The 16,821-nt window shown below is 45.4% G+C and overlaps 1 protein-coding gene across 2 annotated transcripts; it reads right to left on the reverse strand.

Annotated features, from left to right (window-relative positions):
• Nucleotides 1-2,404: 2,404 nt before the first annotated feature.
• On the reverse strand, nt 2,405-16,798 carry WNT5A (Wnt family member 5A). Of its 2 annotated transcripts, none has more exons than XM_068694298.1 (5): nt 15,905-16,798; nt 13,037-13,170; nt 11,604-11,869; nt 6,447-6,739; nt 2,405-4,941 (listed from the first exon to the last, which is right to left on the reverse strand). In XM_068694298.1, the coding sequence occupies exons 1-5, from the start codon at nt 15,908-15,910 to the stop codon at nt 4,483-4,485; spliced, it is 1,158 nt and encodes a 385-aa protein (XP_068550399.1). In that variant the 5' UTR covers nt 15,911-16,798; the 3' UTR covers nt 2,405-4,482. The 2 variants fall into 2 exon arrangements, with proteins under 2 accessions (XP_068550399.1, XP_068550400.1); XM_068694299.1 differs by lacking the exon at nt 15,905-16,798 and adding an exon at nt 13,561-13,690.
• Nucleotides 16,799-16,821: the final 23 nt, after the last annotated feature.

Here is a 16,821-nt window from a genome sequence, read left to right on the forward strand (position 1 = left end):
TGGTCGAAAAATGTCAGGCTCATATGACACCACCAAAGTCAGGAGAGATGCCTAACCATAACTAAAAGCAGAATTTGGCCAACACAATTGGAAAATACCAGCAGAGTATATACAAATGCACACACGCAACCTCATGTAATAGCAGCAAATAAGAGATTGATTTTTATAATCGCACCTTTTAAAAAAACAAAGTTCCACGTACAAACCCTTCACTGCACTGCTCCATGGTTAGTTTCTCCCACTGCAACATCAACAGATACATATGAGCCTTTAGTAGGAGAGAATGTTTTTCCTCCCCTCCCCTCCCCTGGATCTTAAACACAGTTTGAATAGTGAAAGAGCAGATCTGGACTGCCTTCCAAACTTTTATTTTTCCCCTTTCTTCTTACAGTTTCCATTAGAATATAGTTCAGAAGAAGGAAAAAAAAAAAAAAAAAAAGTGCCCTTCCTGATTCAGCAAAAGCACTCTTTTACAAAGAACATCTTAGGGGGTTAAAAATTACTTCTCAAGAACCCTTACCCAAAAGGAAAGCAGTCTTTCTGCCAGCTTCAGTACCAATTTTTACAAGTTCTGTATCGTCTTTGTCAGGTCATGAAACATGTGCTTAAGAAAAGGAAGGGGTTTGGTGCTCTTTTCTGCGTGTGGTGCCTGACTCGAGGCTGCCGTTCACTTCTTCATGTTCACTCCCTGTCCCTGGTTTTCTTCCTGCTAACACCTGTAGCTTCAACATTTTGCAAAGACAGGGTGAGTATTGGTATTGGCAAATCCATAACTGGACACAGAGGTTTGAGAAGATCACTAAAAATACAAGATTCAAAACCAGGGGTAACAGCATGTGTAACAAAATTAAACAGATGAACTTTGCTGCAAATTAAAAACAATTTTCTTGTATCTGAGCCCATAGTGACTATTTTGCATACAGATATTTACTTCTGCCAATAAAGAAATTTTTGGTAACTTTTCTGTTATTGGGAAGAGCTTGAATGCATGTACAATCCAGTCCAAAAAAAATGCTGACTTTCCTAAATAGGGGCTGTGTTTTTGCAATAAGGAATACTGGTCAATATACAAGTGAAGGAAAACTGAACCAGATGTCCGTAATAGGACCACAGAACGTTGCATTTGCCCAGAATAGCTATTTTAAACACACGATGTTGGTCTACTGGTTTGTGGGATAATACATTCTTGGCAGCCAGAAGGAGCTTCGATATGTTAGAAGGTTATCCTTGAGAGAGAGAGAGAAAAAAAAAAGGAAAAGAGGAAAAGGAAAAAGAGATAGAGAAAATGAAGAAAAGCAGCAGAAAAGTGGTAGAAAAGGCCACTAATTCAAGATGCTCTCTACAGCAGAAAGAATAAATAAATACAGATTTATTTAGGAAATCACTTCAAAGAAAAAATCAATCTCAGAACAGAAGGCTTGGTTTTTAATATTAATTTTAGTTTTCTGTTTTACTTCCTTGCTACCAATACTTTGAATTTTTTAGGGACTTGCTGCTTTCTGCCCACACACTCCATTTCTGAGCAAGAAGTCTGAGGACAAACGAGTGAGCTTCCCCTCTGTCAGCCTCTGTGCATCAGGCTGGGGGAACCTCACCCCCAGAAACCACGCACACAGCCCAAACCGGACAAAACCCAGTCCTGAAATATTCGTCTTGGAAACCACAGGAGGATCCTGCAGCCACCACCGGGATTACGTGAAGAAGGTGTCTGCAGCATCAGATCACGATGCCCCAGAGTTGCTACAGCAAGCCCTGGAAGCCATTTACACATAAGCAGCATTAACCCCAGTCCCCACCAACTGCCAACAAATCCCTTAACCCATTCCTAAAATGCTTTCTAGTTCACATTCACAGGGATTTGGGCTGGGATTTTTTTTTGTTGTTTTTTTTTTTTTTTTTTCTTCCCCTCTACTTAAAAAGTATTTACATCTGTATTCCTTCTTAATACAGAAATAAATTTTTGAGATGTACTTTATATGTTTGGCAATCACTTCCCTGTTTTACCATGTAGTAAATTTAAAAATCAACTCTGTTCATTGTTTTAACAAATCCTTCTCTGAAAGATAATTAAAACCACTTCCCAATATACAACCAATGTTTTATTTTATAGTCTATCTTCCATTATGGCATAATCCTTTCTTTAAAAAAAATACCAGTGAAATATACAAATCACGCAAGACAGAAATATGTACATTAAATGTACAGAACAGAGGAAAGGACATAGAAGATTTACATATCTGAATGACAAGTAAAATATTTTACATTAAATAGTGTTTTAATAGCTAGGATCATGAGATTCAGTTCTGCTCAGATAAAAGTCACTAAAAAGGAACAAGAGAGAAGTAATTCAGTAAATGAAAAAAATGATCATGGTTTTCGTATAATAAAAACCAAAAGTGACATATTCAATGAATTAGTGCTTTATTTATCTTAAAGATATTCTTTGCAAACATCTGAAGATGAGGGGTAAATATGTCCTTGTACAATAAATTAAGAGCAATAAAGCGCCATTTAAGAAACTGATAAATGATCAAGATGAACTTAACGATACAGCTTATAGGCTTATGAAAAGTTAAGGCTTTAGTACAACTAGGCTAAAGTGAAAGATTTTCCTTACTTGGTATTTGCAATACCAATTTCTTGAACTTGTTGGATGGAACTGAGCTGGAAGGAGGCCTCTGAACCAATAAGGAAATCATGTGTAAATACACATTGTTCAACAAATAATTCCCATTTCAAAAACTAAAAACCAAGGACCAAATGCAGCACATTTTGGAGTTTTGTCTCCTTTCAGTAACTAATGATGCCCCTACAGTGTATGTGGAATGGGAGTATCTCCAGACCAGTATTAATGCAAGTGCGAGGTGCTGCCTCTAACAACAGCCCAAGAAAATGCTGAAGCTGGGAAAAGGCTTACTTCTGTGATTCTTCATGATAATCCTTAAAATTTTCAAATTATAAAGGCTCTTAATAATAATAATAATTAAAAAAAAAAAAAGTTAGATTCATTGACAAGCCTGAAGAGATCTGGAAAAGAAAATGGGGGATGAACTGCCCCTGTAATTTAGAAGTTTTATTATTTCTTAAATCATTAAAATATATATGTACAAAAAGCTTTGAAATATCAGACACCAGCAGACCAGTTTTCCCATATATATGTAACTGTTCGTGTATAGTCTGAACAGTTGTAGTATATATCTGCAATATATTATCTAAAGCATGTGTATTAAAGACATAGGATGATAAATTTGGTATTGTTGCAACATTTCATTGAACTATAATAGCCGGTTAATGTTATTACAGTATGAAACTATTGTCTCTTTAAGTGAAAGCGTTCCCAAAATCTGCAAAAAAAAAAATAATAAAAATCAATCATTCCAAGAGTGAATATCTAATGATTTATTTTCTCTCATAAAATTAGAGAAGTTATTTGTCAAGCTGTGTTTCGAAAGATAGATGGCTATTACACCATTTTTTAGGCATTTTCAAATTTGGGGAATTCTGTTTTCAAAGGGCTTTCCAGGCTAGGAGACTGCAACTTTGCAAGCTTGCATCTTCACTGCCTGCAAGCACACAGCCACCCTCCCACCAGGCTGCAGTGCCCCACACAACCGGCACCTTGTTGGCTCTTGATATACTGCTCTGTGAGATGAGATACTCGAATGCCAGAATTAGCTAATAAGGTCAAATTCTCCCTTGTGGAGTATTTATGCTATTCATCAAGGCAGACTTTTTGTGTCTTTTTGGTTTTTTGGTCTCAGTAGGTTCTGGAGCCAAATTCAGTGAGTCAAGAATAGCGCAGTTGAAGCCTTTATGATCCTTTGCTCTTTACCCTCCAATGACATCACATACTTAAGTGGGCACATTCAGATATGCAACTGACTGCACTTCATGATAAATATACCACTCCTTATTTACAGAGCCCTGATTGTACTGAACAGCTCTATATACCTTATTTTTGATAACTACTAGTGTCTGAATGGACAGGTCTGTATGTTCCTCACATCCATAAGGATTGTTCTAACATCCCAAGCACATTACATGGTTGCTCTGCCTACTGCACATGTATTATATCCCATGGGACTAAATTGGGATATGTTGGATTTTCCCCTCAAACTACTCTATAATTTTAAAGAAAAGTCAACTTTTTTGCTTCACTTTGTAAAATAAATATCCTCAGGTTCTCCCCCATTATTGTCAAAAACATAAGCCACACACAGTTCTGGGATGGATACAGAGAGGGTTCCAGGCACTCTTTGCAACCTTTGCATTTCTTTTTTTTTTTCTTTTTTTTTTTTTTTTTTTAAATTTTTCCTTCCCCCTGCCCTTTTTTTTTTTTTTTTTTTTTTTTTCCTTTTCCTTAGAAGAAGACAACAATTCATGGGACTCTATAAATAAAGTGGAGATAGTCCTCTGGAAGGTGAGAGGGGCCTGCACCCCTTGCGGGCAGGTGGCCACAGTTCCTCCTACCTCGTCCGTCTCCTATTTGCACACAAACTGGTCCACAATCTCTGTGCACAACTTGCATTTAACGTAGCAGCACCAGTGGAACTTGCAATGGCAGCGCTCTCGCTGTACCGTCTTGAACTGGTCGTACCCCCGGCCACAGCACATGAGTTCACAGCCATCCATGCCCTCCGAGGTCTTATTGCAAAGGCGGCCCTGGGTACCCAGGGACCCGGTGCTCTCGTTGCGCACACAGTAGTCGGGACTGGGATCGATATAGACAAGGTCATGGATAGTGGGTGCGTTGAAGCGGCTGTTCACCTGCACTAGCTTGCCCCGGCTGTTGAGTTTCATGGCAGCAGCACTATCGTATTTCTCCTTCAGGGCATCGCCTACCTTGCGGAAATCGGCAAGCTGCAGCCAACAGGTCTTCAGGCTACAGGAGCCTGAGACACCATGGCATTTACAGGCCACGTCAGCCAGGTTGTACACAGTCTGGAAAAGGCAGGGCGAGAAAGGAGAAAAGATGGTGAAAGATTAGCATAACTGTGACAGCATTTATGCCCCTCATTTCTCTATCCCCTTCCCCCTTCTCCTAGCATCCTCCTCCCTCCTGCAATACAGCAGGAGGGCAGAGCGCAAGCTCACCCCACGCACCCTTGTTAACCCAGACAAGGGGGCAAGGGAGAGAGGAGAGTTTTTGCCAGCCTCTCCCCACCGCACAAACAGCCATAGCAGCGCACACACAGACCAGACAGCAGCATCAGTCATGCTGCATTCAAATTTTAGGAATTTGCTCTGACGCCAGCAAAGGATTTTGCTGTTTCATTGAGAAATGTAAAACATCCCTTTATTTTCCTATCTGAGTTACTCTCTCTATTGATCTCAGCTTGAGGCTTCAATTAGGGAAAGAGTTAAGGTTCCTCTTGTTCCTGGCTCAGCTGCAGCTGGTTGTCTACTCTTGGCTCAGTATTCTCCTCCTATCCCAAATACTGCTCTGCAATAGAGACTTCATCCAAGAAGAAAACCCCAAACACCTATGGGTGGAAGACAGAGCAACACAGCAATATCCTCTTTACAAAGCTTTGGCAGGGAAATATCACTCATTTGCCCTGTACAAATAGAAATGAGAATCAGTATTGACAGTGCCCCAAAAATCCTTGGGTCTGACACATTAGATGATACTGTAGTCAACTTCCACCCAGCAGTTACAGAAAGTCTCAGCACTGCCAAATGGCACTGCAAAGATGAGGCTGAGGAAGGAAAAAGCTGCTAGTCTCCATACGCAACCGCGAAAGTGTCGTTTTTCTTCTCACTAATGGTAAATTGGCCTGTCCACTGCTTTCAGACATCTTCCTTTCACATTTAAATACTTTTAATTTTTAATTATCTTTCATCCTTCTTCACCTTAAAACACAAGTGTAAAGTCTCCAGCCGACTATTTCTGGCATGTCAAGCTCTAGCAAAATAATGATTTTGGCTCTTCATATTCAGACTATTAAAAAAAAATAAAAGTTTACACCCCTTCATTTAAGGCATTCTTCAGATTAAAGAAACCATAGAGACATGTTTAACTATAGAAGATGATGTTTTCTAATAATATGGAGGAGCTTTTCGCATCCTCTTAAAGCAGGAAAAAAAAAAAAAAAGTGGGAACAATCCTACAGCACTATTCCAGACAGTGAAGCTCAGTGTATCTCTCTTCCCTCTAGCACACACGGTGCCAGCTGGAAACACAAACTAATAAAATTGTGCAGAAAACGTGCAGCGTGCTAGGCAGTTCTACTGAACTAGCATGGAGGAAAACACAACCCACTCCAGTCCCAGTCCTTCCATGGGAAAGGCAACCAAGAGCAACACAAATCCATACGCTCTTCACCCACCTATACCTGTGTTTTCTATTTTCTTGTCTTGCCTATCAAAATGGAGACAAGCTTGGTGGCAGATGACCTCACAGGCTTTCTCCAAAGGGAGGGATGTGTGGGGGCAGAGGGACTTACTCTCCTCCCAGCCTCGTTGTTGTGCAGGTTCATCATGATCCGGGCACTCTCGTAGGATCCTCTCTGGTAAACTCTCTCCCGCTCCCGGGCATCAACGAACTCCTTGGCGAAGCGGTATCCATACTCGATGTTGTCCCCACAGCCACCCCACAGCCAGTCCCGAGGCAGGTCCTTGGGCCGCGCAGCCCGGCTGCAGCCACAGGAGGAGAGCTCGCCCTCCCTGCAGGCGCGGCTCATGGCATTGACCACCCCAGCCGCGCTTACCGCGTAGGTGAACGCTGTCTCCCGGCTGCCTGCACAGAAAGATGAACAGTATTACGGGAGGACCTTCATCCACCACCCCAGCCCACCCAGGGGACCGAGCCCTCCAGGAGCCTCCAAAACTCATTCTCCTACTGAAGGGCAGAGTAACCCTGAACAGTGCTCCTCCAAAAATCTCTACTCCAAAAACAACCCCACCAAATGAACCCCACCCTCAATCCCACAGGAGCACATGAGGTATTTATGAAGAGCAGTTGCGTCTCATTGGTACTGGGAAAGACATGGAGCTGGGAGGAAGGATGTGGCAGGGCAGTGACCCCAAGCAAGCCACCAGCCGGGCCATAGCAGCCCTGCCTGCTGGGGTGGGGAGGGGAGAGGAGAGGAGGGAAGCAGGCTCACTGCCCTTCAGAAAAGAGAGATGGTAAACACAACTTTTAAAAGGTCTGGTTCTTAAATTACTACTTCTCAAAGATGATTTATGCACTTCTCCCCCTTGGTCCTATTTATGTAAAGTTATAGCATTTTACAAAGCCACCTGATATCAAAAGAAATGCACAGCAGAATTACATGTTACTTCTCATTCTGCAGACAAGCCACTTCTCTAGGAGGCTAACAAACCTAACAAACAACATGAGCTGCTCAGTGCCCAGCACTCCAGCTCCTGTCGATGTGGCAGGTAGGCGAATCTATGGACAATTGTTTCTACCAATTACAGAGAAGAAAAAACCCATGGCACAAGCAGGCCTTGAAAGTTTTATTCTGTATCTGGTGCCCTTAAACGCCTTTAAAACCCCAACTTTCAAACTTGAGGAAGAAAAAGTTACAATCACAACAATGCAAGACTTGGTTAAGTAGCACCCTCTCGATGGTATCTAAAAACACCTTTACATAGAGCCTGAATTTCCCTCTTTTCCAAGAATGCCACAAGTTTTGAATGAAAGTAGAAGGGCTTTCAAAAACAAACCAAAATAACAAATAAACAACAACAAAAAACAACACCCTGCAAAACTTGTACCAGAGATCCCACTTGCAGTTTGCTTTTCATCTTAAGATACAGCATCCCACTGGGTCTTTTCCAATAAAGATTCCCAGAATGACTAAGAATAGAACTAGACTAACTATAATCTTGTTATTTTCAATTTATGTGAGTTAAATTCTATTCCTAATCCTTACTCTCATCAATAGATCAAGCTAATTTCCAATCTTGATTTTACAAGTTTCTCAGGGAACAGCATGGCCCTTCATAAAATTAGGGCTCTAAGAGGCCGCATTTTGGACATATCCTATGTATTTAGGCAATGATATTTTGAGGCAGAAGCTGTTTGTGCAAGGCCTACCATAACAGGCCAAATCTAATAGGAGGTTTTGAACACTTTTAGAACATAATTCACAGTCTGGTCCATATTTAACATCAAGATGACACTACACTCAGAGCAGCTTTGTTAATATAACAGCTGTCATCCACTGGATTAATTCTAGTAATAGATGCTGTTTTTAAATGGGAAAGATCAGAAGTCTCATGTTGGGAAAGATCACATTTAAGGAAGATGAGAAGCACTTTGCCCCCTGCTTACAATGCTCCATTCTCCCTGACACCTGCTTGAGGAAGTACTTACAAGAATTACGGATATAAAGGGTTACACGAGCAGCCTTTTTGGTTAAAAAGACTTGGCTTTATGCTTTAAATGCAAGGCATAAGTCAGTGCAAACTATAGCGGAGGGAACCTCATACAGATTTTAATGTTCCCATTTGTTCTGTAACACACATTTCTGGATTAATTCCTTAAGCAAAATTTCCACTAGATTTAGAGGAAAGAAACGTGGTCTGCTTCGGACCACAGTACTCGCCTCTGCCATTCCATTTTATTCTTTTTCATGTTTAGTTAGCTTGTGCTTTCACATGGTTAACTATGCTGTTTATTGCAGGATTTAAACCATAAAGCTAACTTTTTTTTTTTTTAGTATTATTAATATGAATTATTATCTCAGAGTGTATTTTAAAGAACTTGTTCTTAGTGGGACAGAGAAGAAAATGCTGGGGTACAGAAAAGAGAGTTGCCCCCCGGGGTCCTTCCATGAGCATTTAAGCAAATTATAAAATAACATTAAGCGCTGAAGCAGACATCAAGCCCCCACAGGCTGCAAGTCATCACTGCCTGAAGTCATCGACCCCAGCAATGAATGAAGGGTGATGGTTCCACATGGACAAGTCACTCAAAAATAAATAAATAATAGAAAATGTAAAGTCTTTAGGCACAACTGTGCTTTCCTTCACTGTCTGATCTGTCTTTTCCCACAGCCCAGCATTTCCCTCCATTGTAGCCATGGCAAGGAAACATACGTTCCAAACACGTTTAAGTCCCTTCTCTCCCATATACAAAACATAGAAATGGAGCTGTTCAACATCCATAGGAAGTAGGAAGCCACCCACAGAGCAAGGAGCTGAGCCTTACACTTGATATGAATAGTTCTGCAATAACATAACTTTTTTTTTTTATACCTGAACATAAGATACAAAATGTTCTTTGTTCTGTATTTTAAGAGCATTCAGCATCATGCAGCAGGCATGAATAGCCTGGACCCCAACTCCAGCAAGCTGCTGGAGGAGGATCCAGTTATTTTTACTTCACGTTAGCACTTTGCTGTTTGAAAGCCCAAGCGCTGCCAGCTCCGGGCCTGCCACAGAGCCAGGAGATGGCGCAAGGCAGGGAAGGCAGTGAGGACCACAGCCTGACCTGGGAACCATCAGCAAAGAACAAAAGCCCTGAAACTCTGCAGTTCAATAAGCCACAGAGCAAGATTCCAAACCCAGTGCTGGGTTTATTTGTACAGCTTTAGCTAACTTTGCCAGATAAATCCTGGAAGAAAGACTGTCCATTTATGTGCTGCAGTAATTACTGGGCTGTCAGTCAGTGCTTTGCTTAGGCACTCTTCTGTGCACTACCAGCAAGAGGCGTTAGCTCGGATGACAAAATCCTCCCAAACTATGCACATTCAGTCCTCGGCTACAATCTTCTCACATTGGTGAGAGTAAGGAAATGCTGACAGCCTTCGACAAGTCAGCATAAGGCAGGCTGAAGTTAAATTGGATCAGGCTCTAAAAGTACTCATTTTTCCTTCCATTCAGAAGAAAAGCAGCTGGTCATTACTGAAAGGTCAGCATGGAATAATACAACTGGTACAGACAACACCTTTCTCGTTCTCAATGAATCCACTCTTTAGGAACTTTAACTCTTTAATATGGCTATTAACCTTGCTTCCATCTGCAATTAGAATAAGTGGCTTAATTACATGATAAATTGCTGTGTAGACATCAGCTAACGCAGTCATATTCAGGAGAAGGGTGCGGCAAAGTTATTTAACTTGAAAGAAACCAACTTTAAATAGATCAGTCATACTTGGGGAGGGCAGAAACTTCTATTCTGGAGACAGACACCACAACTCACGGGCCTGATCCTGTACATTTCTTCATACCAGTAGTACCCTCGAGCTAATTTTCACTTGCTTGAATAATAAATAAGGGATGAAAGGTGAAGGCACAGATTTCAAACAGATTATTTTGCTGGAATTTGTTAGATTATTAGAATAGAAAGGTCTACAGAAAGAGTTTTCTTTTATGTTTCATATGCTAGTAGACGTAGGGCAAAAAGTAAACTCTACAGAGGGATGTTAATACTGTGCTTGGAAAAAGCCTAAGGAAGATTGTTTGTCTGAAACCAGCTGTTTCAATTAGATACTTTTATGCAATAGATTTTATTTGGAGATTGTCAGACAAATAAAAACAAACTCCTTTTTACAAACACTGAGAACAAATATGAATTGATGGTATTCCTTCAAGTTTTACTGGAGTTCATGCATTTACTGATAAACCTAGCTTGGATTTGATTTTAAAACCCTCCTTTGTAAAGCAGGCCAGAAAAAAAAAAAAAAAAAAAAAAAAAAAAGCTGAAATAAAAAATTTTCTTTAGACCTCCAGGTAAAAAGCAATGCTGAGTTTGTCAGTCACTGATCACTAACAAAGAAGTTCAAAACTGTCACAGAGAGAAACAAAGCTTTTCCAGTTGCTTCCACAGTATTAGCAATCCAACCTGGGAAAGTCATAGGAAGGTTTCGCCATGGACCCAGTTCAGTAGCACTAGTTAAAATTCTGCCAAGGACTTTAAAATACAAGGTCCTTAAATGATAGGAAAAGCAGGCAGCACGTGAACACTGGAGAAGCACATTTCAACCTGACAGGGAAAGGATTGGGTGCCCACCAAATTGCGATAAGATGTTAAACAGGAATTTGTCTCTCCTACCAGCTACATGATTACATCAAATGCAAGTTGCAAGGACAATCACATGTTTTGCCCTGATAGAACTGATTTCATAGAGATTACCCTGACATGCTATTTTTAACGCAAACCCAGCTTCCTCAGAAATAGAAAAAGTTACCATACCTGTAAATAAGCAAGAAGGAATTGCCTATAAACACTAACAGACAGAGCAGCAATTTTCAGTTAACTTCCAGACCAAGAGCAATTTATTATGCAGCTGCTAACTTTGGAACTAGACAGGGACATCTTTAATTTTACAAGACGCTGCTGTTTTTAATTCTCTTAGATTGCCTTTATTTTGTCTCAGGTTTTCTAAAAGGAGATGCCAGGGACACATTTTCCTTTCTAGTGTATTCCCATATGCAGATGTATATTCCTACTTTGTTTTCCAACAGACATGGCTGGACAGTGGTGGGAAATCACCTCCAGCTAAAAATAATTCAACTCCTTTGCCAACTTTTAAAAACACTTGATTGTATACAGTATGCAGTAAGAACCTGGCAAGAGCTTCAAGTGCAGAACATTATGTGCCATACATATCCTTAGACAAGAGTTTAATCATAAAGATGTTGCTTCCTACCTATCTGCATGACTCTGCCAAAAACAGAGTTGTTGTCCACAGTGCTGCAATTCCATCTTCTATGTCTGAACTGATATTGGCATTCCTTAATGCCGGTCTTCGCACCCTCTCCAATGAACTGCATGTGGTCCTGATACAACTGGCAGAGTTTCTTCTGTCCTTGGGAAAGCCCTGCTAGCTGGCTACACAGTGGCTGGGCTCCTATTATGTATACCTCTGACATCTGAACAGGGTTCATGGGGTTCATAGGGTTCATCCCTAAAGACCTGCATAAAGAAAGATTTCTATTAATAAAGAGAAGACAAAAAAAAAAAGTGTATAAATCCCAAACAGAACTGCATTGTATATAAGCGTTAAACCTCCTGTTTTTGCTATGAAGATGGAGAAAAAAATAAACAAAACAAGAAAAATATGAAACATTTTAAAGATAGCACAGAAGTTATTATATCCCATCCATACGGTTATCACCATACATTAGGGACTGAAGTACAACACAGACTTGAGACTTGCACTAGGCAATCTTTCTCTAGCTCAAATGGACGTAGTAAAAATAACAGAAGCCACAAACAACAGCAAGGACAGAAAATACATAGAGCAAAAACAAAAAAAGCCCCCCATACCCACTCTATATCAACACACATTTTAGATTTAGATCTGGATTTTCAATCTGTTCTATCGTAAACAAACAGGGAAACCTTTAACATGCTAGAAGTTGGAAACTTGCTATAGACTGCTTCCAGCTTCTTCCAAATGCCACAGAAAAACAGAGGCAAGTATAAACATCATAAACAAAATCAACTTTGTTTTCTTAATTCTTAAAGTACTTTTCACGCAATATTTCAGTTAGAAAGTGGCCATTAATCTCAACAGGATCAATTGAAACAGCAGAGAAACACTTATTTCAAGAACTCCCCACATCGTACACTGTAGAGAAACAGATAATTTGGCAAAACAGAAACAAAAATGTACTTTTTTGGTAACAAAATATATGTATAGGCATTTAAGCGGTAAGCTTATTGGAAAACTTCAAACCTAAATTTTAATCTAATAGAGGTTTTCAGTGGTAATTCCATATTTTCTTTTTTATATTAAAAAACAAAAAACAAACAAACAAAAAAACTAATCTACAGGAGTTGAAATGACTCCTTTAAAAGAATGCAATTCTAGAAATTTAAAGATGGTCAAACCCAAAGAGAATCTACTTTAAACCATTCTAAAAACTGAGTTTTACAACACGAGATCCTACACAATTCTGCTTGCTCCAGGAACACATTGATTTTACTACACAACATATTACAGCTAAAACACGACTCCCCTGCTGACTCCTTCATGTGCTGGTCCCCCAGAAACAAAGCACATATGAAGTAAATAGACATTTAATCAAGCAAAACTTGACTCCCCCTTTTAAAATCAAGTCAATACGAGATGCTTACCACCAAGAGCTGGCTTCTATTACAACCTGGGTAAAAGAGGAGAAAATGGCCAGAGCCACTATGAGGTACTGAGAAGCCATTGTACTGCCAACTGTCCCCAAAGCACCTCCTTGAATTAATACTGCAGTGGATTTCTAGAGGGGGGAGAAAAAGGATCAGATTGTTTATTGCTTCTCAGACCATTTTCAAGCATTCAAGTTTAAACAACGGAAGTATCCGGGCCCCTTTTAACTTGACGCTGACTCGCCCGCCCTTCTCCCCGCCGCGGTTTCGGTGCCAGACGCGGGCAGGTCGCGGCTGCCGCTCCAGCGGGCAGAACCCACCCCCGGCCCCCCACCCCCGGCAGAACCCACCCACGCCCCCCCAAGCCCGGACACCGCCTTCCCGGGGCGGCCGCACGGCGACCCGCGCCGCCTGGCCCTTGCCCCACCGCCCGCCGCACCCTGTCCGGGACGAGACGGAGCCACGGGGGGTTCCGGGGGTCCCGTCCCTGCTCCCCCCGCTGCCCGAGTACCGGGCATTACCCCATTGCTCCCCGCTCCGGAGTCAGCATCCGAGCGGGACGGGGGAAGCCGGTCCCCGCAGCCCCCGCTCGACGCTGGAGCCGCGGTGACAGCCCCGACGGCAGCACCCGGACCGGTCGGGGTCGGCGCTGGCCGGGGGGGGGAGGAGGGGAGCGCAAGAGCCCCAAGCGGTGGCCCCACGGCAAGCAGGAGGCCGGCTGGGGAGCCAAACGCTTCCCCCGACAGGTCCTGCGATCTCCGCCTGCGAGAGACTCTTTAACGAGGACTCTTTACTCACTAACGGGACTCTTTAACTCACTAACCAGTGCCATTCAGTTTCAGGTTTTTTTTTTTTTTTTTTTTCCTCCCCTTGGAAGTGAGGGGAAAAAAAAAAAAAAAAGACATTTCGACACTTGGGGGCTCCCTATTCATTCTCAAAAAGTCCTTAATGCCGAATCCAAGGTGTTCTTAATTCTAAGTTCTTTCTGTTTGCGAAGGGTCTGGAGGAGAAGACTGGGGCTGCCACGGAACCTGCCCGAACATGCGTGGGGAAGGGCAGCCGGCAGCACGCGTACCCCTAGGCGAAGCCTCGTCGGCCCTGGCCGCCCCCTGAGGGAGCTGCACAGTCCGGGAGGGGAGAGGAGGAGGCGGGCCAGCTCCTCGGTCCCCGCGGCAGGGCCCAGGGTCCGGCAGCAGGAGCCCGGCGGTGCCGGGAGAAGTGCGAGAGCCGAGGCTGGGCAAGGTGTGGCTGGAGCTCGCTGCGGCACCCAAACGCCAAGGTGTGGTGGTGCTTTGGGGGTTTTCTCGGTTTGCTTTGCTGTTTTTGAACCAGGAGCTTTGCAGCTAACACCACAGAAGTACCATGGTTCGGAGACCCCCAGGTCGGTGCCTGCGGGGAGCAGCGGGGCCGGGACGTTGGGGTCAAAGCCTCGCTGCCTCGGCCCTCCCCTTCTAAGGGAGGCGGGTGTCCCCTTGGGCCCTGCCGCAGCCCCGAGCCGCCAGCCCCGGCCCGGCAGCCCCAGGGGAGCCCTGGCACCCCGCTCCCAACAGGGGGCGGCCTCGACCGCCGGAGCCCCGGGAGGCGTCGGGGCCGGGAGGCTGCTGCCCCTCCGACGGCACCTCCCGGCCCGCAGAGGGGCCGCTGTCGTCCTCCTCGTCCTCCCGAGGCGGCGAGGCCAGGCGGGGGAAGTCACCTGCGCCCGGGGGCCCGGCCCCTCCGGCTGACAAGCTGCCGTCAAAAAAAAAAAAAAAAAAAAAAAAACCAACTTGGGGAGGGGAATTCGCCGGCAGTACTGGCTATCAGGAGCGTGAGGCACCGTTTGCAACTTTGTAGGGCCGCCGAGATTGGTTTTGGGTATTTAATGCACCCCATGCGGAGCCCTTGCTCTTTGCTGAGATGAAAAGGGAGGCTTTTACAGATCCTGCAGCCGCGGGCTCGCCTGTGATCCTGTTTTACACGGGGTGTCTGGAAAGCCTGCGAAGGCATCTGGTTTTCTGGGAGCACTACCTGCGGGAAGGCGGCATCCAGAGCCCCGGCTCCGGGGGGCTGTAAACCGCGGGCCGGCTCCGCGGGGAAGCCCCCGGCTCCCAGCCCGGCTCCCGGCCGTGGCTCCCCGGGGCCCACCGCGCACCTCCGGCCCGGGTCGGAGCCTCGTTTCCCGGCCCCGCTGAACTCTCCGTGACCCTCCGAGCGCAACCGATTTAGCATCCAACCGACAATTAAAAACAAACAAACAACAAAAAGCCAACAGGCTTTCCAACATGGAGTCCTCGCAGCGCCGAGGGGACCCGAGGAGCCTCGCTCCTCCGCTCTGACCCAGGCGGGACCCTCTGCAGAGTGATAATCTCCAGAAATTTAGAATAAAATTAAAAGGGGGGGAAGGAAGGGGGGTGACTCCGGGTCCTCCGCTGGCCCCCAGCCAGCTCTCCTTAAAGGTACAGGCCACCATTAGCGCCGACGTTGAGCTCCTCCATAGCGATCCTCCTCGGGAAAGTTTGGGAAGTTTGGAAAGATGTCTTTAACTCGCCTTGGGAGCCGCTGCCAGAGAGATGCACCGGGACGCGGCGGGCAGAGCGAGCCCAGCAAGTGTCCTTGCGGCGGGCAGCTTCTCTTCGGGGGGAAAATTGAAAAACAGAAGGAAAAATAAAAAAAATAAAAAAAAAGCGGAGGGGGGGAAATCAAGGAGCTTTTTTCCAGGCGGGGTGCAGCGGGTGAACGCGCAAAGGTGGGAGCTCCCGGCGGTGGCTCGGGGGGCGCGATGGAGGGGGGGGCGCCCCGCGGCCGGAGCCCTGCACCCCGCGGAGGTGCCGCCCGCCCTGCGCGCCCCCCGTGGGTGCGGGGGCTCCCGGCCCCGCACGGACTCACCTCCATCGCCGCAGGATCACCGAGAGAGAGCAGCCAAGTAATCCAAGCAGAGCAGGGGGGGAAAGGGCGAGGCAAAAGTAAAATCCTGGCTCGCAGGAGCCGGGCGGTATCCTCCCTCCCAGGCAGCGGACGGCGGCGGCGGCTGCCGGGGGAGCGCGGGGACCGCGGAGCTGGCGGGGGGCGGCGGAGCGGCCGGGCTGTCCGGCGCAGGCTGAGCGTGTCCGACTGCGGAGCGGGGCACCAGTGCAGCCTTCTTTCCAAGGTCCATCAGCAATCGCAGTAATTAGGGCTTTCCACCACCAGAAGAAGGAGGAAAAAAAAAATAAAAGCAAAAAAAAAAAAAAAAAAAGCCAACCCAACACACGCACACAGCGCCCGTGGGCGTGATTGCGCGGAAGCAAATAAAAAATCTTCACAAGCAGCAGCGAAAGCGCCGCGGGCGACAATCCGTCCCACCAGCCCAGGTGGTGCCGCCGCGGGGCTCCCCGAGCTCCCACCCGGCCCCCGGCGGCGCGCACCCTGCGTGGCCCCGCGCGGACCGGGCGAGGGGGGACGAGCGGAGCCGAGCGGGCGCAGGGCTCCCCCCCCCCCCCCGGCTGGCCCCCTTCGCTTTGCTTAAGAGCTGGGAGCTGCGGAGCTGGGCGTCCGCGGCTGCAGAGCCATCCTCGGGCTGGCTCCCTCCATTTTACGCACAGAAGGAAAAGGAAAAAAGAAAAAGTCAAAAAAAAAAAAAAAAGAGCTCAACTTAAAAAAAGTTTCTGCACAACCAAGGAAGGGGGAGGGGGACCCTTGTGCACGCGTGTGTCTGTCTTAGGGGGCAACTGATCCTGCAAGGCGAGTAGGGGCCGGGGGAGGGGAGAAGTCCGGGACTTCAGGAGCTGCGGCTCCCCCAATCCATCGCGGGCAGAAGCCCCCAG

Source organism: Anas acuta, chromosome 11, assembly GCF_963932015.1.
Source record: "Anas acuta chromosome 11, bAnaAcu1.1, whole genome shotgun sequence".
Lineage (NCBI taxonomy): Eukaryota > Metazoa > Chordata > Aves > Anseriformes > Anatidae > Anas > Anas acuta.

Coding starts and splice junctions, on each gene's coding strand:
- WNT5A (XM_068694298.1), bottom strand. Junction 6,740..11,603: donor TGGCAGAGTCATGCAGATAG/GTAGGAAGCAAC, acceptor CTTTCTGTGCAG/GCAGCCGGGAGACAGCGTTC. Junction 4,942..6,446: donor ACAACGAGGCTGGGAGGAGA/GTAAGTCCCTCT, acceptor TGCCTTTTCCAG/ACTGTGTACAACCTGGCTGA.